The 21232-nt window shown below is 55.8% G+C and overlaps 1 protein-coding gene across 10 annotated transcripts in view; it reads left to right on the top strand.

The window, feature by feature from the left end:
- The window catches only part of ARHGEF18 (Rho/Rac guanine nucleotide exchange factor 18), a 130472-nt gene extending 111536 nt beyond the window's left edge, over positions 1–18936 (top strand). For 8 of the 10 annotated variants that reach the window (XM_033199181.1, XM_033199184.1, XM_033199180.1 and 5 more), the window contains 12 exons: positions 1639–1715; positions 4076–4254; positions 5460–5551; positions 8419–8601; positions 9995–10132; positions 10749–10879; positions 13084–13140; positions 13235–13282; positions 13378–13848; positions 15237–15543; positions 16338–16463; positions 16555–18936. In XM_033199181.1, coding sequence (XP_033055072.1) covers positions 1639–1715; positions 4076–4254; positions 5460–5551; positions 8419–8601; positions 9995–10132; positions 10749–10879; positions 13084–13140; positions 13235–13282; positions 13378–13848; positions 15237–15543; positions 16338–16463; positions 16555–16727 — 1982 coding nt within the window. In that variant the 3' untranslated portion in view covers positions 16728–18936. The remainder of the gene's footprint in view (positions 1–1638; positions 1716–4075; positions 4255–5459; positions 5552–8418; positions 8602–9994; positions 10133–10748; positions 10880–13083; positions 13141–13234; positions 13283–13377; positions 13849–15236; positions 15544–16337; positions 16464–16554) is intronic. The other 2 variants (XM_033199179.1, XM_033199178.1) reach the window with 2 other exon arrangements.
- Positions 18937–21232: the final 2296 nt, after the last annotated feature.

Below are 21232 nucleotides of genomic sequence, written 5' to 3'. Positions count from 1 at the left end.
GGTTATATCACTGTCCTCCTCCTCTGGTCTTTGGAAGGATGCAGTACAAACCAGGAGGCCACGCTGAGTTGCTGACTTCCAAGTGGAAACCCAGGGCATTGGTGACACATCGTGACACCCCAGGTTTGGGTCCAGAATTCCAAACACGCTCAGCTGCCCATCTGGGCAGTCATGGGCCAGCCTGCCATGGGCCCAGCCACTGAGAGGCCCCCATGTGGATAGGGAATAGCCCCAGGACTGCTGATCAGTGTCCCCACTCGCTGCCCAGGGTGTGCTCTGAGCCCTGCTTTCGAGACCTATGTTGCAGTTCAGACCAGAGAGCACTCAGGATTCATCCCTGGGTTTCCTCGTCATTTTTGGAGCCTCTAGAAACATCCCAAGCTATCTATTTGCATCAGCATCTTTAAGGATCTTGAGGGAGTCATTGAGGTGGCCAAACGACAGCATTTGCCCACTCATCATTTGAGTAGGCATGTATTTCGCAGACAGGTTTAGCGCCTTCTGCCTGCCAGGTGCCGAGTTGGATGGTAGGAATACACCCCACCGGGCAAGACCTGGTGCCCAACCTTTTAGGGCATCAGTCCCTCGGGCTGAAAGAGAGAAAGAAGCAAACAAACAGAAAAACTAGTTATAAGCCCAGCAAATGCTTTAAGGAAGCCAGCAGACTGCAATGCGAGAGAATTAGTGAAGGCGTGTCTGACTTAGACAGATGAAGCAGCTCCCCAAAAGTGGTGTTGCCCTTGAAACGCAGCTCATGATTTGCATCTATGTGCAGCAAGCCTTACAGCACGAGACATCCATACAGGGACAAGGCAGCGAGGGGGACTGAGGGGCACGAGGGGACTGAGACCACCCCTGGCCTGCATCGCTGCAGTGGCTTGGGTCCTGGTGACCCAGGAGCAAGGAGAACAGAGAGCTCCATTCACATCTGAGAAATCAGGAAGAGATGCTGTGTTAGTCCGTGTTCACGCTGCTAATAAAGACATACCCGAGACTGGGCAACTTACCAAAGAAAGAGGTTTAATAGACTTACAGTTCCACCTGGTGGGGAAGGTCTCACAATCATGGCAGAAGGCAGGAGGAGCAAGTCACGTCTTACATGGATGGCAGCAGGCAAAGAGAGAGGGAGCTTGTGCAGGGAAACTCCCCCTTATAAAACCGTCAGATCTTGTGAGACTCATTCACTATCATGAGAACAGCATGGAAAAGATCTGCCCCCATGATTCAGTTACCTCCCACTGGGTCCCTCTTACAGCACATGGGAATTCAAGATGAGATGTGGATGCGGATGCAGCCAAACCATATCAGACTCTCAAAGGTCAGATCCAGCAGATGTTGTTACAGCAAAGAGAACTGTGGGGCACAGTGGCCTGACATGGGCAGGAGCTCTGGTTGGAGCACTGGACACAGAAGGGACTTAGAGGAGGCTCCAGCTGCTCGTTGATGCTGAAGGTTGAGACCTGGAAAGGTGATGGGGAGGGGGGCGGCATGCAGGCAAGGCAGAAAGGAAACTTCTAGGCCCAGGCAGAAGCATCACGCTGCTTACACCTTTCTGGGAGGTGGCATCCACGGGGGTGCCCAGCAAGACCTCCTGGCCATGGGACTTTTAAGATGCCTCCTTCCATACTATTTTCCCAGATGTCCTGGCTGTCCTGCTGACCGACGTACTTTTGCTGCTACAAGAAAAAGATCAGAAATACGTCTTTGCTTCTGTGGTATGTATCCTGTCTCTTCAGACAAAGGGTCGGCCGGGTGCAGTGGCTCACGCCTATCATCCCAGCACTTTGGGAGGCCGAGGTGGGCGGATCACTTGAACTCAGGAGCTCAGGTCCAGCCTGGCCAACATGGTGAAACCTCACCTCTCCTAAAAATACAAAAATTAGCCAGGCATGGTGGCCCATGTCTGTAGTCCCAGCTACTCAGGAGGCTGAGGCAGGATAATCACCTGAACCCAGGAGGCGAAGGTTGCAGTGAGCTGAGATTGTGCCACTGCACTCCAGCAAGATTGTGTCACTGCTCTCCAGCCTGGGCAACAGAGTGAGACTCTATCTCAAAACAGAAACACACAAAAAACAAAAAAACAGATGAAGGGCCCTGCTTGCTGGGACCTTGTTGGGAGGTTGGCTGAAACTGCCCATGGAAGGTGCCCCTGTGAGTTTCCCAGGCCCACGTAGGTGGGACTACAGGTGCCCGCCACCACGCCTGGCTAATTTTTTTGTATTTTTAGTAGAGACGGGGTTTCACCATGTTGGCCAGGCTGGTCTCCAATTCCTAACCTCAAGTGATCCGCCCACCTTGGCCTCCCAAAGTGATGGGATTACAGTCGTGAGCCACCACGCCCAGCTGCTGGTGTGTTGTTAACCAGTGTATTTGTTTGCTGAGGCTGCTGTAAACAAAGTACCATGGACTGGGTGGTTTGGACCACATAAATTTATCGTCTCACGTTTTTGCAGGCTGAAAGTCCAAGATCAAGGTGTCGGCAGGGTTGGTTTTTTCTGAGACCCCTTGGCTTGTAGACAGCCATCTGCTCGTCTGTTCTCTGTGTCCTCGCGTGGCCATCCCTCTGTGTGTGTCTCTGTGCTAATCTCCTCTTGTTAGAAGGATGCCAGTCAGATTGGATTTGGGCCCACCCATATGACTTCATTTTGCCATAATCATCTCTCTCTCTCTCTTTTTTTTTTTTTTTTTTGAGACAGTCTCGCTCTGTCACCCAGGCTGGAGTGCAGTGGCACAATCTCGACTCATTGCAGCCTTCACCTCCCGAGTTCAAGTGATTCTCCTGACTCAGCCTCCTGAGTAGCTGGGATTATAGGCGTCCGCCACAACGCCCGGATACTTTTTGTGTTTTTAGTAGAGACAGGGTTTCACCATGTTCACTAGGCTGGTCTCGAACTCCTGACCTTAAGTGATCCACCCGCCTCAGCCTCCCAAAGTGCTGGGATTACAGGAGTGAGCCACCGCCCCCAGACCTTAATCTCCTCTTTAAAGGCCTCATCTCCAAAGACAGCCACATTCTGAAGTACTGGGGGTCAGGACCTCATATGAATTTGTGGAGAACACAGTGTAGCCCACTCTAACCAGTTAAAATGTACATTTTGCTGGTCTGTGGAAGCATTGTCTCTTGAAGGTTGCGTGACAGACTGGGTGGCCTGAGGCACAAGACAGGCTTATTTGTTGTTTTATACTACACACTGTTGTATCTTTTGAGCTTTGAAGTGTGTATGTGCATTGCTATTTTTAAAAAAAATTTTAAGCTGATGAAATTGACACATTGTCGGGATACTAAGGGGCAAGATGGCTCACTCCTGTAAACGCAGCACTTTGGAAGGCCGAGGTAGGAGGATCACTTGAGCTTAGGAGTTCAAGACCAGCCTGGGCAACATAGTGAGATCCCATCTTTACAAAAAATACAAAAATTAGCTGGGCCTGGCGGCACATGTCTGTAATCCCAGCTACTCAGGAGGCTGAGTGGGAGGATCACTTGGGCCCAGGAGGTCAAGGCTGCAGGGAGCAATGATTGCACCACTGCACTCCAGCTTGGGTTACGGAGCAAGACCTGGCCTCCAAGATAGTTAAAAAAAAAAAAGGCCAGGCGCGGTGGCTCAAGCCTGTAATCCTAGCACTTTGGGAGGCTGAGACGGGTGGATCACGAGGTCAGGAGATCAAGACCATCCTGGCTAACACCGTGAAACCCCGTCTCTACTAAAAAATACAAAAAAACTAGCCGGGTGAGGTGGCAGGCGCCTGTAGTCCCAGCTACTCGGGAGGCTGAGGCAGGTGAATGGCGTAAACCCAGGAGGCGGAGCTTGTAGTGAGCTGAGATCCGGCCACTGCACTCCAGCCTAGGCGATAGAGCGAGACTCCGTCTCAAAAAAAAAAAAAAGGATTCTAGGATTTCATTGCAATAGCGTCTTTTTTCCCCCAGATGGCAAAATATTTCTGCTTTGAATTGTTTGAAAAGAAACGAGGAGCGTGACCCCCACTCTCTTCGTTCCCCTTACCAGGCCCTTGACCTCACTGCTGTTTGGGTGCGGTGGGGTAAAGGGTGATCTCCCAATGCCCTTTACCCATGCAGGACTCAAAGTCACCCGTCATCTCGTTACAAAAGCTCATCGTGAGGGAAGTGGCCAACGAGGAGAAAGCGATGTTTCTGATCAGCGCTTCCTTGCAAGGGCCAGAGATGTATGAAATCTACACGAGCTCCAAAGAGGACAGGAATGCCTGGATGGCCCACATCCGAAGGGCTGTGGAGAGGTGAGGAGGGCCTGGAGGGTCTCCCCACTCCCTGTATTCCTTCCGCTGACTGGTCCACCCTTGGCTTTGATGGTTGGCCATCGGCTGTGACCTTGAATTCGCTCATCCCACCTTGGGACCCATGATGCTATGCCAGCTCCTTCTGATGACTCAGCCTGTTGGATGTTGAGGCTAACGGGCCTGGAAAGGCAGCTGTAACCCGGGCCTCTCTGCATTCATGGGCCACTGCACCTGACATGGCGGGCTGTTTGCATTCTAGGGCCAGAGTTGTTGGAGCAGGGCATGGTATCTTGTCCTTGCTCCTTGGGCCGAGCACCCCTCAGGGGCCTGGGACCAGCTGGCTTCCCCTCTCTTTTTTTTTTTTTTTTGAGACAGTCTTGCTCTGTCCCCCAGGCTGGAGTGCAGTGGTGCAATCTCGGTTCACTGCAGCCTCCGCCTCTCAGGTTCAAGCGATTCTCCTGCCTCAGCCTCCCGAGTAGCTGGGATTACAGGCGTGAGCCACTGCACCCAGCCTATTTTGTTTTGTTTTGTTTTGTTTTTTAGAGTCGGGCTCTTGCTCTGTCACCCAGGCTGAAGTGCACTGGTACAGTCATAGCTTCCTGCATCCCAAACTCCCGAGCTCAAGCCATCCTCCCCCTCAGCCTCCCAAGTAGCTGGAACTACAGGCACACACCACCACACCCAGCTAGATTTTTGATTTTCATAGAGATGGGGCCTCGCTGTGTTGCCACTGTGGCTGGTCTTGAACTCCTGGCCTCAAGCCATCCCCCTGCCTTGGCCTCCCAAAGTGTTGGGATTATAGGCGTGAGCCACCGTGCCCGGCCACTCCCTCTATTGATACCTGAGGCTTCCTGGTGCCTTAGCCTGGTTCAGACTCCCCCATCCACAGTAGCTGTAGCTCTGTGGGGCTTGCAGCCACCCATCTGCACCTGGCAGATCCCTTGCAAGCCTGCCGTCCCCTGGACTCCTCCTCCAAGTCACAGACAGGCACGTAAAGTCTCTTCCTGGTTATGCCCTGGCGCTTTGGGGCCGGACGAATGTCAGTGGCTCTCTCTCTTCCCCTCCTCGTCCTCCTGCACCATGAACAAGCTAAATCACTCCCAAAGTCAGAGACGGTCATGGCGGCTGATTCTGCAGAACCAGCGTCTGTGCCAGAGCCTGGCCTGCCTGGGAGGCAGTTACCTACCTGACTCCTCTCCCTGCAGCTGCCCTGACGAGGAGGAGGGACCCTTCAGCCTGCCTGAAGAGGAAAGGAAGGTGGTCGAGGCCCGTGCCACAAGACTCCGGGACTTTCAAGGTGAGGGGGAGACGGTGTTTTGGGCACACCCCGTGTGTGGTGAGCCCTGGGCCCCCCATCAGAGTTGGCCACAGAGGGCAAACTGTCCCCCAAGTGACCCATGTGAAACCCCCAAAGTGACCTGGCATTTTCCTGTGGGCTGTGCCGTGTCCTGCAGCTCTGTGAAGCATTAGAACTGGGCTGTGCCATGACATAGCGATCTCCAGAGGTCACTTAGCCCTGCGGGGGTATGTAGGAGAGGGAGGGAGGAGAGCTCAGGAGCCCTAAGCCCCTTCCAGAGCCGACCACGCAGCCACAAAATGCCGCCGCCACCCTGTCCTCGTGCAGCCAGGAGCTTGACAGGGCATCACAGTCCCCTAGGAAGGAATAGCATAGGGCCCCCACAGCCTCCTTCAGAGCTTCCTCCTCCCTGTTTGTGGGGTTTTTTAGTTGGCAATTGGTTGAAAGAGTTAAGCTGTGTCTAAAGACTTGAAGTCTTTTTTTTTTTTTTTTTTTTTTTTTTTTGAGACGGAGTCTCGCTCTGTCGCCCAGGCTGGAGTGCAGTGGCCGGATCTCAGCTCACTGCAAGCTCCGCCTCCCGGTTGACGCCATTCTCTCGCCTCAGCCTCCCGAGTAGCTGGGACTACAGGCGCCCGCCATCTCGCCCGGCTAATTTTTTGTATTTTTTTAGTAGAGACGGGGTTTCACCGTGTTAGCCAGGATGGTCTCGATCTCCTGACCTCGTGATTCGCCCGTCTCGGCCTCCCAAAGTGCTGGGATTACAGGCTTGAGCCACCGCGCCCGGCCCTCCCTGTTTGTTTAATTACGTTATTGAGATGTAATTCACACACCATGCCACTCACCCTCCCAAGCGTTGGGTTCAGTGGCATTTTAGTGCATTTCCAGTTATGCAGCCAAAATCACGTTAACTTTAGAACATTCCACCACCCCAGAAAGAAGCCCCTTCCCCCTTAACAGTCACTCCCACCCCGTGCCCCAACCCTGGCAACAGGAATCTACTTCCTGTCCCTGTGGATTGGCCTGTCCTGGATATTCCACATAAATGGAGTCACACGCTGCGTGGCCTTTTGGGTCTGACTTCTCTCGCTGGGTATGATGTTGTCAAGGTTCATCTGCGTTCAGTGAGCACATTGTCAAGAACAATTCCTGGTACCCTGTAGCCTATAGCAAGCTCCCTTCTTCCCTTTCACTGTCTGTACTTTTTTTTTTTTTTTTTGAGACGGAGTCTCGCTCTGTCACCAGGCTGCAGTGCAGTGGCGCGATCTCAGCTCACTGCAAGCTCCACCTCTCGGGTCCAAGGGATTCTCCTGCCTCAACCCCCTGAGTAGCTGGGACTATAGGCGCATGCCACACGCCCCACTAATTTTTGTGTTTTTAGTAGAGAATTTTAGAGTTTTTAGGGTTTCACCATGTTGGCCAGGATGGTCTTGAACTCTTGACCTCGTGATCTGCCTGCCTCGGCCTCCCAAAGTGCTGGGATTACAGGCGTGAGCCACTGCTCCCAGCTCTGTATTATTCATTTTTAAATTGGATGATACTAAAACAATAAGTGGCCTGCTATGGTGGCTCATACCTGTAATCCCAGCATTTTGCGAGGCTGAAGCAAATGGATCACTGGAAGCCAGGAGTTTGAGACCAGCCTGGACAGCATGGCGAAACCCTGCCTCTACAAAAAATTTAAACATTAGGCTGGATGCGGTGGCTCATGCTTGTAATTCCAGCACTTTGGGAGGCCGAAGCAGGTGGATCACCTGAGGTCAGGAGTTTGAGACCAGCCTGGTCAAGATGGCAAACCCCATTTCTACTAAAAATGCAAAAAATTAGCCAGGCATGGTGGTGCATGCCTGTAGTCCCAGCTACTCGGGAGGCTGAGGCAGGAGAATCACTTGAATCTGGGAGGTGGAGGTTGCAGTGAGCCAAGATCGTGCTACTGCACTCCAGCCTGGTCAACAGAGCCAGACTCCTCCAAAAAAGAAGGAAAGAAAGAAAGGGAGGAAGGAAAAATCAGTTTTCTAAGGCTCTAAGTTGATCCCAGACTAATAAACAGGGCTGATACAATCCTCACTCACACGCTACTGTGTTTGATTTTCTTTCTTTTAGAGACAGGGTCTCGCTTTGTTGGCCAGGCTGGAGTACAGTAGTGCAGTCATAGCTCACTGCAGCCTTGAACTTCTGGGCTCAAGTGATCCTCCTGCCTCATTTCCCAGACATGCACCACCACAACCAGCTAATGTTTTATTTCTTTGTAGAGACAGAGTCTCATTATGTTGCCTAGGCTGGTCTCGAACTCCAGGCTGCAGGAATCCTCCTACCTTGGCCTCCCTAAGTGCTGGGATTGCAGGCCTGAGCCACCACAGCTAACCTGATTTTTTTTTTTGAGACGGAGTCTTGCTCTGTCGCTCAGGCTGGAGTGCAGTGGCCGGATCTCAGCTCACTGCAAGCTCCGCCTCCTGGGTTTACGCCATTCTCCTGCCTCAGCCTCCCGAGTAGCTGGGACTACAGGCGCCCGCCACCTCGCCCGGCTAGTTTTTTTGTATTTTTTAGTAGAGACGGGGTTTCACCGTGTTAGCCAGGATGGTCTCAATCTTCTGACCTCGTGATCCACCCGTCTTGGCCTCCCAAAGTGCTGGGATTACAGGCTTGAGCCACCGCGCCCGGCCTATCTAACCTGATTTTTATAACGAGGGCGAAAGTAATCAGAGGACAAGGCCATGCCCTCCGCCACCTCCCAGGAATGCAGGACACAGGGGGCAGCCTATCTCAGGGCAGGGTCAGCGGGGTCCTCATCCTGAGGCCAGTCCCTGGGGCTCAGACGATTCCAGGGAAGGCCGACCAGGCTGACTGCCACCTCCACCATCACTCTGCAGAGCGGTTAAGCATGAAAGACAAGCTGATTGCACAGAGCCTCCTAGAGAAGCAGCAGATCTACCTGGAGATGGCAGAGATGAGCGGCCTCGAAGACCTGCCCCAGCCCCGAGGCCTATTCCGTGGAGGGGACCCATCCGAGACCCTGCAGGGGGAGCTAATTCTCAAGTCAGCCATGAGCGAGAGTAAGTTGGCTGCCCACACCTCAAGGGTGCAGTCCTGCCTGGGTGGGCTCAGGGGACCCCAGGACAGGCTCACGGCTCAGTGTGGCCAACACGGCACTCTGTCCAGGACAGGCTTCTATCTGGGGGGGGAGCCAGGAGCAGCACTGACCCCTCCACTGGTGCCTGCTAGAGCCAGAAGGGCCTTAGATACAGTCTGGGCCAGCCCCTCCTTGCAGATATAAAGCACTTCCCCCCTCCCCCAATTTAACAACCGCTCTGATGCTCCCTGCATGCGGAGGCGCTAAGCCGGGCTGGGGAGGATCTGAAGTTGACTGACACTGGTTCCCTACCCATCAGAGGTTCCTCTTCTCCCTGGGAGGTGGGTCTCTGGTGATATCCCCAGAAAAACACACACATGCTCCCTCAGGGGTTCCCCACGCACAGCTCCAACACAGCCACTCCAACACAGCCGCCAGGCCCCTGAGCTGGCCGCTTGGGCAGGAAGTCAGTGCCCAGTCTGCTCTTTCTTTTTTTCTTTTTCTTTTCCTTTTTTTTTTTTTTGAGATGGAGTCTCCTTCTGTCACCCAAGCTGGAATACAGTGGCGTGATCTCGGCTCACTGCAACCTCCACCTCCTGGGTTCAAGCGATTCTCCTGCCTCAGCCTCCTGGGTAGCTGGGATTACAGGCACCTGCCACCATGCCCAGCTAATTTTTGTATTTTTAGTAGAGATTGGGTTTCACCATGTTGGCCAGGCTGGTCTTGAACTCCTGACCTCAGATGATCCACCCCACTCTGCCTCCCAAAGTGCTGGGATAATAGGCGTGAGCCGCCGTGCCCTGCCCCAGTCAGCTCTTTCAACAGTGAGGGAGGCCGACACAGCCCCTGCCTTCCAGAGCCTTTCCGCAGAACAAGAAGGCAGAGACCGGGGTCCGTCTTTCCCCCTCCAGCCCCACTGACATCCTTCCACCCGCCTCCAATGGCCGTTGTTCTTGGCCCCCTGAGGACACTCTCATATCCCGCACCTTGGCCTGGAATGTTCTTGTCCCCACCTCTGTGCACACCAAGTGTGTCCTGCTGGCCCTGGGCAGGGCCACATCCAGCGTTTGCCAGCCCCTGGCCCAGGGTGGCCTGGTGGAAGGTGCGGCAGGAGCCTGTACCCGCCCTCCCCGTGGCTGCCCTACAGCCCTGTCCTCTCACTTAGACACGGATTGGCCTGTCCTGGTGGCCATACCGGAAGTAGGGGTGTGCACAGGGACAGTGGGGCCGAAATCCCATTGCAGACAGTGCGGGGCAGGCCATCACCACCCTAATGAGTCCCTCCATCCGCCCCGGTCTCACTGCCCCAGCACTCCATATTCCCCCGGCACACTTCCGCAGGGCGACCTGTGCCTCCTGTCCCCTTCATTCCACAGTTGAGGGCATCCAGAACCTGATCTGCAGGCGGCTGGGCAGCGCCAACGGCCAGGCAGAAGACGGAGGCAGCTCCACAGGCCCGCCCAGGAGGGCCGAGACCTTCGGGGGCTACGACTGCACAAACAGCCCCACCAAGAGTAAGAGTGGGGCCATCGCCCCTCCTGGCCCCAGGGCCACCCCTCAGGACGCACATTAGCTTGTATGGGGTTTCCTGGAAGCTTCTTTGTTGTTGTTGTTGTTGTTGTTGTTGAGACAGGGTCTCGCTCTGTCGCCCAGGCTGGAGTGCAATGGCACAATCTCGGCTCTCTGCAACCTCCGCCTCCCGGGTTCAAGTGATTCTCCCGCCTCAGCCTCCCAAGTAGCTGGGACAACAAGCACACACCACCACGCCTGGCTACTTTTTGTGTTTTTAGTAGAGACAGGGTTTCACCATGTTGGCCAGGCTGGTCTCGAACCCCTGACTTCAGGTGATCCACCCGCCTCGGCCTCCCAAAGTGCTGAGATTGTAGGCGTGAGGCAACGCTCCCGGCCAGTTTTCTGGAACCTTCTGAAACCCTGCAGACATTGTCGGTTGTGTTGTGACAGCAGCACCCAGACCAGCCCGCCCCTCTCCGGCAGGTGTCTGTGCTGCAGACGCCTCCATTCGGGCCCAGCCTGGGTTTCCTACCTGTGCAGGGGCTGGGGGTGGACTGGGAAGGTTTCCCCTCCCCATGGGATGGCAGCATCCTCACGCCTCTGGCTTGGGGTTCTCAGATGGCAGTTTCAAGAAGAAAGTCAGCAGCACCGACCCCAGGCCCCGAGACTGGCGAGGCCCCCCAAACAGCCCGGACTTGAAGCTCAGTCACAGTGACATTCCTGGGGGCTCCGAGGAATCGCTGCAGGTGGTACGTGGATATCCGTTTGCTCGGTACAGTCTGAGTCGTCATAAGGATTCACGCGTGTGAGCAGCTTCTGCTGGGGTTGTCTAGTTTTAGTCTTATCAGGATCGACAAGCGTGGTTCGTTTTGTGGTGAATAACAGTATCTCAGCCCAGATTAACACGCTGGCAGCTGAGTTCTTCCTGCAGCCTCCCGGGAAAAGCAAGAGGTCCCCAGGAGGAAGGCTGGGGAGGGGACAGGCTCAGGGCACTCACCGTGGCTTCATCAACAGGTGAGAAACCCCCTACAGGGACCACCAGGTTTCAGCCAGGGCAGGTGAGGTGGCGCCTGCCAGATGCTAGATCTCCCTGGCTGTTCCTTTGCCTTTGAATCAGAAGGCCAGGTGCCTACCCGACCCTGCCCAGGTTAGGGGGCAGAGGCCAAGGCCAGCTGCCTCTGGTCAGCTCTGAGGCTTGGACTTGCCGCTGTGGCCAGAGCTGGCACGCAGGCCTTACAGCCAAGCCCACTCTACCTCCCAGGCGGCCCCAGCCCCTCGTTTTCCAAACACCTAGATTTGCACAAGTCAGGTGACCGGCAGGGCCAGTGTTCCCAGTCATGACCCGGTCCTGGGTCCTTCCTGTTATCCAAACTAAGGGATGTATTTTCAGTAATAAGCAGGGGCCAGGTGCAGTGCCTCACCCATAATCCCGGTGTTTTGGGAGACCGGGGTGAGAGGATCACTTTTTTTTTTTTGGAGACAAGGTCTCACTCTGTCACCCAGGCCGGAGGGCAGTAGCACGATCACAGCTCATGCAACCTCTAACTCTTGGGCTCAAGCAATCCTCCCACCTCAGCCTCCCAAGTAGCTGGGACCACAGGTGTGCGCCCCCACACCTGCCTAATTTTTAAAATTTTTGTAGATACTGGCTCTCACTATGTTGCCCAGGCTGGTTTCCAACTCCTGAGCTCAAGCAGTCCTCCTGTCGACCTCCCAAAGTGTTGGGATTACAGGCAAGGTTGTCGTACCTGGCCTTGGGAGGATCACTTGAGGCCGTGCGTTTGAGACCAGCCTGGGCAACATAGCAAGACCACATGTCGACAGAATATTTTTAAAATAGCTGATCCTTTGTCCAGGCGCGGTGGTTCATGCCTATATTCCCAGCACTTCAGAAGGCCAACTCGGGTGGATCACTTGAGTCCAGGGTTTGAGACCAGCCGGCCAGCATGGTGAAACCCTGTCTCTACTAAAAATACAAAAATTAGCTGGGCGTGGTGGTGGACACCTGTAATCCCAGCGACTCAGGAGGCTTAGATGGGAGAATCGCTTGAACCCAGGAGGTGGAGGTTGCAGTGAGCCGAGATTGTGCCACTGCACTCTAGCCTGGGCGATAGAGCAAGACTTTGTTTCAAAAAAGTTAAAAGTAGCTGCTGGGCGTGTTGGCTCACGCCTGTAATCCCAGCACTGTGGGAAGCCAAGGCAGGTGGATCACCTGAGGTCAGGAATTCAAGACTAGCCTGATCAACATCGTGAAACCCTGCCTCTACTAAAAATACAACATTAGCCCAGCATGTTGGCGCATGCGAGCAGTCCCAGCTCTTTGGGAGGCGGAGGCAGGAGACTCACTTGAACCAGGAAGGTGGTGGTTGCAGTGAGCTGAGATTGTGCCATTGCACCCCAGCCTCGGCAACGAGCAAAACTCCATCTCAAAAAAAAATTTTTAAAAAGCTGATCCGGGTGGTGCACACCTGTAGTCCCAGCTACTCAGGAGACTGAGAGGGGAGGATCAGGCCACTACACTCTAGAGCAAGACCCTGCCTCAAAAAAAAAAAAAAACAGAAGCCGGGCATGGTGGCTCACACCTGTAATCCCAGCACTTGTGGGAGGCCGAGGCAGGCAGATCACCTGAGGTCAGGAGTTTGAGACCAGCCTGGCCAACATGGTGAAACTCCGTTTCTACTAAAAAACACAAAATTAGCCAGGCGTGAAGGTGTGTGCCTATAATCCCAATTACTTGGGTGGCTGAGGCAGGAGAATCACTTGAACCCAGCAGCAGGAGGGTGCAGTGAGAGGAGATCACGCCATTGCACTCCAGCTGGAGCAACAAGAGGAGAACTCCGTCTCAAAAAAAAAAGTGAAAAAAAAAAAAAAAAAAACAGTAGCAGCAGCAGGCTTGGGTCTAGTCGGAAGGGTCTTGAGCGCTCTCTGTGGTTTGACGGTGTCCTCTTCCCAGGTGGAGGCGCCAGGCACGGAATCTGATCCCCGTCTACCCACCGTCCTGGAGTTGGAGGTAGGCGCCCGCTGGCCATCTCCCCAGGGCCATGTACATGCGCCTGTGGCCTCAGGCCCGAGAACTAGCATCAATCTCCCTCTCCTCCCCGCAGCTTGTCCAGCGGATCCAGACACTGTCCCAGCTGCTCCTGAACCTCCAGGTACAGGGGTGGGGTGGGGCCGGCCACACGTGCCCTTTCCTGGTTGGCTGGCGCGCGGGTGTGGCTCTCACCCACCCGGCCCTGGCCCTCCGCAGGCGGTCATCGCCCACCAGGACAGCTATGTAGAGACGCAGCGGGCAGCCATCCTGGAGCGCGAGAAGCAGTTCCGGCTGCAGTCGACGCGTGGGAACCTGCTGCTGGAGCAGGAGCGGCAGCGCAACTTCGAGAAGCAGCGGGAGGAGCGCGCGGCCGTGGAGAAGCTGCAGAGCCAGCTGCGGCAGGAGCAGCAGCGTTGGGAGCGCGAGCGGCAGCGGCAGCAACAGGAGCTGGAGCGTGCGGGCGCCCTGCTGCAGGAGCGCGAGGGCGAGGCGCGGCAGCTACGCGAGCGGCTGGAGCAGGAGCGCGCCGAGCTGGAGCGCCAGCGCCAGGCCTACCAGCACGACCTGGAGCGGCTGCGCGAGGCCCAGCGCGCGGTGGAGCGCGAGCGGGAGCGCCTGGAGCTGCTGCGCCGCCTCAAGAAGCAGAACACCGCGCCGGGTGCACTGCCACCCGACACACTGACCGAGGTGAGCGCTCAGCAGCCAGTGTGCGCAGGTGGGGGTGACCGGTGTGCGCGTGCATTTATTTGCACGAGTGCATGAAAGTGACAGGGTTCGCAGGTGCATGCGTGCAGGAGTGTAAGAGCTAACGACACAAGATACCCTTGCATTAACAGTTCATGCCACAATGTAGAACCTTTCTCAGAGCTGGCTAAATGCCTACCAACGCTGCTGCTCAAAACTTCCATAAATGTTAGGAACTTCTTTTGAAAAAAAAAAAAAAGAGGCCGGGCGCGGTGGCTCAAGCCTGTAATCCCAGCACTTTGGGAGGCCGAGACGGGCGGATCACGAGGTCAGGAGATCGAGACCATCCGGGCTAACACGGTGAAACCCCGTCTCTACTAAAAAATACAAAAAACTAGCCGGGCGAGGTGGCGGGCGCCTGTAGTCCCAGCTACTCGGGAGGCTGAGGCAGGAGAATGGTGTAAACCCGGGAGGCGGAGCATGCAGTGAGCTGAGATCCGGCCACTGCACTCCAGCCTGGGCGACAGAGCGAGACTCCGTCTCAAAAAAAAACCAAACAAACAAAAAAATGCACTCCTGTAATCCCAGCACTTTGGGTGGTGGAGGCGGGCGGATTGCTTGAGCACAGGAGTTCCAGGCCAGCCTGGGCAATATGGCGAAACTCCATCTCTACAAAAAAATACAAAAATGAGCTAGGCATGGTGGCATGCACCTGTGGTCCCCGCTACTTGGAATGCTGAGGTGGGAGGATCCCTTGAGCCTGGGAGGTTGAGGCTGCCATGAGCCGTGATCACGCCACCGCACTCCAGCCTGGACAAAAAAAAGAAAAAAATTGGAAATTGGGTGCCATGGTGTGTGCCCTAGCTACTCTGGAGGCTGAGGCCAGAGGATTGCTTGAGGCCAGGTATTTGAGACCAGCCTGGGCCATGGAGTGAGACCTCGGCTCTAAAAAAAAAATAACAAAAATTAGCAGGGCATGGTGGCACATACCTGTAATCCCAGCTACTTGGGAGGCTGAGGCAGGGCGATCATTTGAGCCCAAGAGGCTCAAGGGCTGTGACTGTGCCACTGCACTCTAGCCTGGGTGACAGAGCAAGACTGTGTCTCTGAAAACAAACCTATAAACCATGGGTTGTGTGAATGGGTGTGGACACGAATGTGTGAGATGTTTGTATATGCGTATGTGACAGTATGGGTGCCACTGAGTGTCACAAGTATGCACATTTAACAGGGGTTGGGGACAGGCAATGACCAGCAGCTCCTTCAGGCTGCACCTGGCTCTGTCCAGAACAGGAGAGGTCGAGGGTCTCCTGTGCACGACCCTCGGGGGCTCTCCAGAGGCCACACAGCAGGAACCTGGCATTGGGATGTGTGTGCTGTTGTCCCCCCAGGCCCAGCCCCCAAGCCACCCTCCCAGCTTCAACGGGGAAGGGCTGGAGGGGCCTCGGGCGAGCATGCTGCTGTCCGGTGTGGGGCCAGAGTACACAGAGCGCCCTGAGGTGGCTCGCCGGGACAGCGCCCCCACCGAGAGCCGGCTGGCCAAGAGCGATGTGCCCATCCAGCTGCTCAGCGCCACCAACCAGTTCCAGAGGCAGGCGGCCGTGCAGCAGCAGATCCCCACCAAGCTGGCAGCCTCCACCAAGGGTGGCAAGGACAAGGGCGGCAAGAGCAGGGGCTCTCAGCGCTGGGAGAGCTCAGGTGAGCCGGCCCCGCCCCTTCGCCTGGGCCCGGAAGCTGCAGCCGTGGGCAACTGGTCAGGCTCTAGGGGCTCACTGGGAGCCAGGAAATTCAGGACGCCTGTGCCGTCCTCCGGAGAGGAAAACCAGAAGGCAGAGCTGGCATCATGGCTGAGGCCACCCCACACAGGGCCATGTTTGGTCTCCAGGCCCAAAACTGAGATGATCCACTGTGTGTCTTCCCCACCTCAACCCTCAAACAGTGGGCTGGGGACCAGGAGCCTTAGGGACACGGACAAGAAGGTAGAGAGCCCTGGCCACCTGGGATCAGCACAGCCGGGGCGGGGACAGGTGCAGGCTCATCGTCCCCGTTCCACAGAGCTGTCCCACAGAGGGGGACACAGAGCCCAGAGCAGCCCCAGTGTTTCCATGGAGGGTGCCCAGGGGCTCCTCTGGCACGAGAGCCAGCCCTGCTTCTCTGGGGGACACCTCCCTGGGGGACAACCAGGGATGTTCTGAGACATTGCCTGGAGACTAGGGTGTGTCCCGTGGCCACTGGGGCCTGTGCTGTTTCCACAGGAGGCTCAACCCCCTCTCCAGATGCCAGGTGACTCTGCAGGTCCTTCCACAGCGAGGTTGGGGCCGTTCTCCCTGAATTTGGGGCTTAGCGTCTGAGCAGCTCAGGTCATGGGATCCAGGCTGCCCGTGGGAAGTGTCAGGTGGGGGTGGCCAGGCCCCTCTGCTCTCGGAGGCTGCCCTAGGGAGTGGGGACAGCTACGCAGCCTGGAGCTGGCCCGAGCGCCTTCCCTCTTACAGCGTCCTTCGACCTGAAGCAGCAGCTGCTGCTCAACAAGTTCGTGGGGAAAGATGAGAGCACCTCACGGAACCGCCGCTCGCTGAGCCCCATCCTGCCCAGCAGACACAGCCCCGCGCTGCCGCCAGGTGAGCCCCCACCCCGACAGGAGCCCAGTCCCACTGGGCAGCTGCGGCACCACCCGGCGACTGCTCAGTCTGGACCCCCTCTCTGTTCCAGACCCTGGCTTCCCCGCCCCAAGCCCACCGCCAGCTGACAGCCCCTCTGACGGCTTCTCTCTCAAGGCCGGGGGCACAGCCCTCCTGCCCGGGCCCCCAGCTCCCTCGCCACTGCCGGCCACACCACTCAGCGCCAAGGAGGACGTCAGCAAGGAAGACGTCATCTTCTTCTAAAAGGGCCGTGACTCAAGGTGCAAGGCCCCTTCCTGCCCCGCCCAACCTTCCTGCTCTCTGGGGACCCCCATGGGGTCACCGTGCCCACCCAGCTGTCCCCTCCTTTTCCCCAGCAAACCACCAATGACCGCCTGGCAGGGGCTGGCCTGTTGGTGCTCTGGGCCTCGCAGCTCTTTCTGTAGGATTAGCAGTGGTGGTGGCCTGGGTCACTTTCTGAATCTCTTTTTTTTTTTTTTTTTTTCCCAAAAAGGAAAGTTTTTAATGGAAAGTTGAGCCAGAACTAAACCAGGAAGCTGTCTGAAATCATAGCGCCCCATGCTGGTGGCGGGGAGATCAACTCCAATCTGTTTTTCTGAGGCAGTGAGGAACGGTGCCGGCTCTGCACGGAGCTGAGGACAGGACAGACCTCACTCTGAGGAGGAGCTGCTGGCCGGGGCCACGCTCCACGGCCACCACACAACGCTGGAGTCAGGGGTTAGGGCACCAGGAGGAGCCAGGTGGCGTCGGCAGCATCTTCCCCAGAATCAGGCAGAATCCACTTCCCAAGCAGAGACTCACGCAGGTTCACTGTGAACCTCAGGGCCAGGGAATGAGCCAGGCACAGGGGCATGGGCAGAGAAGGCCACGGGCAGGGCCCACTGAGGGGACATCAGTGGCCCTCCAGGCAGTTCTGTGGGTTCGGAAGCCCACTGTGAAAGGGGCTGACCTTTGCCCCTTTTTACTTGGCATTGGTTTTGACACCAGCTGTTTCCCAAACTCTGCTTCCCGAGGTCACCCATTGCTGTTCACACGCGAGGTCTGTCTGGGCAGCCGGGTCTCTAGCTTCAGCCAGGGCACATACACACCCCGGACGCAGGGTCCTCAGCCCCCGGGAAATGAGCTCCTGGAGCTGGCATCCCACCTTCCAGGCAGGGCTGGCACATCATGGACTGTCGAGAGCGCCACGTCCCGGGGAGTGTGGAGGAAGCACCTAGAGACGTTGCAGCGAGTGGCCAAGTGGCCGCTGTGCGGGCCCCTCGCTTGTAGTGAGCTGTTGCAGCTCATGGCCCCTTCCCTGGAGGAGTGGAGGAAGGAGTGTTGGGCAGTGTCGAAGGTGCTGGGACGTCCCATGGTGGTGATCCCGGGATGGTGAGATCCATCCATGATCCAGCTCCGGTGCAGAAGGAGGCACGTTTCAAGCCTTGTTCTGCACCCCAAGCATTAGTGGCAGGACTGGGTCCTGGCTGGTCATCCTTGTTCCCAGTGGGGTACACATGAGCCCCTGCCAAGGCCAAGTCCTTCTCCTGAACCCAGGTCCTGGGAACCGCATATCCCGGGGGGATTCAGCCCTTCTCCCACTGTGCTGGCAGAGGCGTTCCTGTGACCCTGAATACAGTGAACAGGGACATTCCCGCCACTCGGGGACAGACGGGCACAGGGGATGGGAAACTCCATCAGGAAGTGCTCCCCTGGGCAGAGGCACCCACTGGGTGCTGTGGGCTCAGGAGGGGACGGGGCAAGAGCTGGTGCCAACCAGGACCAGAGCCCCACAGCCCTACAGCCCATCGGTGACAAGGTCCTGAGAACACAGTGAGTGGCCAGGCGTCCCAAGACTGCTGGCCCCTCCGACGACCTCGACTCCACCCAGCCCAGTCGTTGGCCATCAGCGACGCTCTCCGCCCCCCGTCACATCCCATGTGTGCCATGTTTATCATCAGTGTTTTGTATTTTTGTACTGAGTATCGGAGCACTTTACAAAAGCTGACTGTACATTCCTGTTGTTGTGAAGAGAGCATTCCCAGACCCTCGCACCCTCCCGAGCCGGCATGTGCCGGTCCAGCCCCCCGAGACGCCACAATTCCTTGGATGGGGGAGAAGTTCAAGGAATTTCTGCTCAGCCACTCGGTGGGAACCCTGCGTCGCCGCCACATGGCCGAGGGGTCTCAGTCGTGCTAGGCATGGGGCGGCGGCATCGACAGCCTTTCCCTTGCCAGTGCCCCTCGGCCACTCCTGGGTTGGAGCCCGATTTTATTGGTAAAGTTGACAGTCGAGCACATGTTCATATTTTCGTGGGATCTGCACACGTCTTTGTCAGTCGTGATCGTGATCTTAGTCACCTGCTAATTATTTTTACAATGATTACAACATTTCCTCACCGCGGGATATTTCTGACCTGCTTTAGAACTTAAGACCTGATTCTAGCAATAAACGTGTCCAAGGTGAGCAGTGACTGGTGTGCACGTTCTTGGGGGTTTTGTTTTAGGATTTTCTTCTGCCCAAACGTCGCTGCAGGAGTAGCGGGTTGTGGTGAGGGCTTCCCATGGCTCCTGCACCTCAGCTCGCCCCCCTGCCCTCCGTGCCCTACTTAATACTCTGAAGACCCCTTCAGGTACAGTCCCCAGAAGTTGTTGGGGTTCTTTTTTTTGTTTCTGCTTTTTTTTTTTTTTTTTTTGAGACGGAGTCTCGCTCTGTCGCCCAGGCTGGAGACCAGTGACAGGATCTCAGCTCACTGCAACCTCTGCCTCCCGGGTAGCTGGGATTACAGGTACACGCCACCACACCCAGCTAATTTTTGTATTATTTTTAGTAGACATGGGGTTTCACCATATTGGCCAGGCTGGTCTCGAACTCCTGACCTCAAGTGATCTGCCCGCCTCAGCCTCCCAAAGTGCTGGGATTACGGCCAAGAGGCAGGAGTGGGGCGTGGAGGTGCCTGTGAAGGGTCCTGCCCACTGGGTACACTTCAGGCTTTTGTGGTGCCTCCACAAAAATCTTCTTGCTTTTAATCCAAAATAACCCCCAAGAGTGTAACTTTCAGTTCCTCCATCTGGTGTGAGAGGCAGCTTGGCTATGAGTGTGAAATAATCATTTCCACCTGGTATGAGTCCCAGTGAGGCAAGGACAGTGCTGTTTCAACAGAGGGTTTCCCGTCACGAGGTGACTAGGTGTAAAGTCAATCACCAAGTCACTAGGAAGTGCAAAAAGGGAACTCTCAGGCAGCACTCTCCACCAGGAAGATGACGCAGGCCACGTGTGGAATTTTTCATTTTTAGTAGCCATATTAAAAAAGTAAAAGGAGGGCCGGGCACAATGGTTCATCCTTGTCATCCCAGCATTTTGTGGGGGCGGGGGCTCAGGCAGGAAGATCACTTGAGCCCAGGAGTTCGAGACCAGCCTGGGCAACATAGTGAAACCCCTTCTCCACAAAATTAAAAAATTAGCCAGGTATGGTGGCATGCACCTGTAGTCCCAGCTACACAGGAGGCTGAGGCAGGAGGATTGCTTGAGCCTAGGGGTTCGAAGTTGCAGTGAGCTATGATCGTGCCACTGCACTCCGGCCTGGGCAACATGGTGAGACGCTGTCTCTAAGAACTTAAAAAAAAAAAAAAAAAGAAATTTGGGGATTGAAAAAAGAAATGAAATTTTTTCAAAAAAGAAAAAGGGCCGGGCACGGTGGCCCACGCCTGTAATCCCAGCACTTTGGGAGGCCGAGGCGGGAGGATCACTTGAGGTCAGGAGTTCAAGACCAGCCTAGCCAATGTGGTGAAACCCCATCTCTACTAAAAACACAAAAATCAGCCGGGTGTGGTGGCAAACGCCTGTAATCCCAGCTACTCTGGAGGCTGAGGCAAGAGAATCGCTTGAACCCGGAGGCAGAGGTTGCAGTGAGCCGGGATTGCGCCACTGCACTCCAGCCTGGGGGGCAAGAGTAAGACTTTGTCTCAAAAAAAAAGAAAAAAGAAAAAAGGATGAAATTAATTTACTATTTCATTTTTACTTATTTTTGAGATGGAGTCTTGCTCAGTCACCCAGGCTGGAGTGCAGTGGCACGCTATCTTGACTCACTGCAGCCTCTGCCTCCCGGGTTCAAGTGATGATCCTGCCTCAGCCTCCCGAGTAGCTGGGATCACAGGTGCCCGCCATCATGCCTGGCTAATTTTTGTATTTTTGTAGAGATGGGGTTTCACCATGTTGACCAGGCTGGTCTTGAACTCCTGACCTCAGGTGATCCGCCTGTCTCGGCCTCCCAAAGTGCTAGGATTACAGGCATGAACCACTGCGCCTGGCCTATTACTTCTTCATTGTGGTCAAATGCACACAACACAAAACTGACCAGTAGCTATTCTCCTGATGGTGGACAATGGTGTGTGTGTGTGTGTGTGTGTGTGTGTGTGTGTGTGTGTGTGTCTCCCCACCCTCTGATGTGCTCCACCCCAGCCCCAGCCATCCTCTGACCTCTGCCTAGCTGACCCCTCCCCTGGGAAGCCCCCAGCCTTCCTCAGCACACCTTATGGGCCCTGGGGGGAGCTTAGAGATGTTCTGCAAAGAGGGCCTGTAGGGGCCGGGCACGGTGGCTGGCCCACACCTGTAATCCCAGCACTTTGGGAGGCCAAGGCGGGTGAATCACTTGAGCCCAGGAGTTCAAGACCAGCCTGGGCAACATGGTGAAACCCCGTCTAAAAGCATAAAATTAGCCGGGCATGGTTGCGCACACCTGTAGTCCTAGCTACTCTGGAGGCTGAGAC

The sequence above is a fragment of the Trachypithecus francoisi genome, unplaced genomic scaffold (assembly GCF_009764315.1).
Source record: "Trachypithecus francoisi isolate TF-2019V2 unplaced genomic scaffold, Tfra_2.0 Lachesis_group5, whole genome shotgun sequence".
Classification (NCBI taxonomy): domain Eukaryota; kingdom Metazoa; phylum Chordata; class Mammalia; order Primates; family Cercopithecidae; genus Trachypithecus; species Trachypithecus francoisi.
Note: the sequence above shows the minus strand (reverse complement) of the source record. Positions and strands in the feature narration are given on the sequence as shown.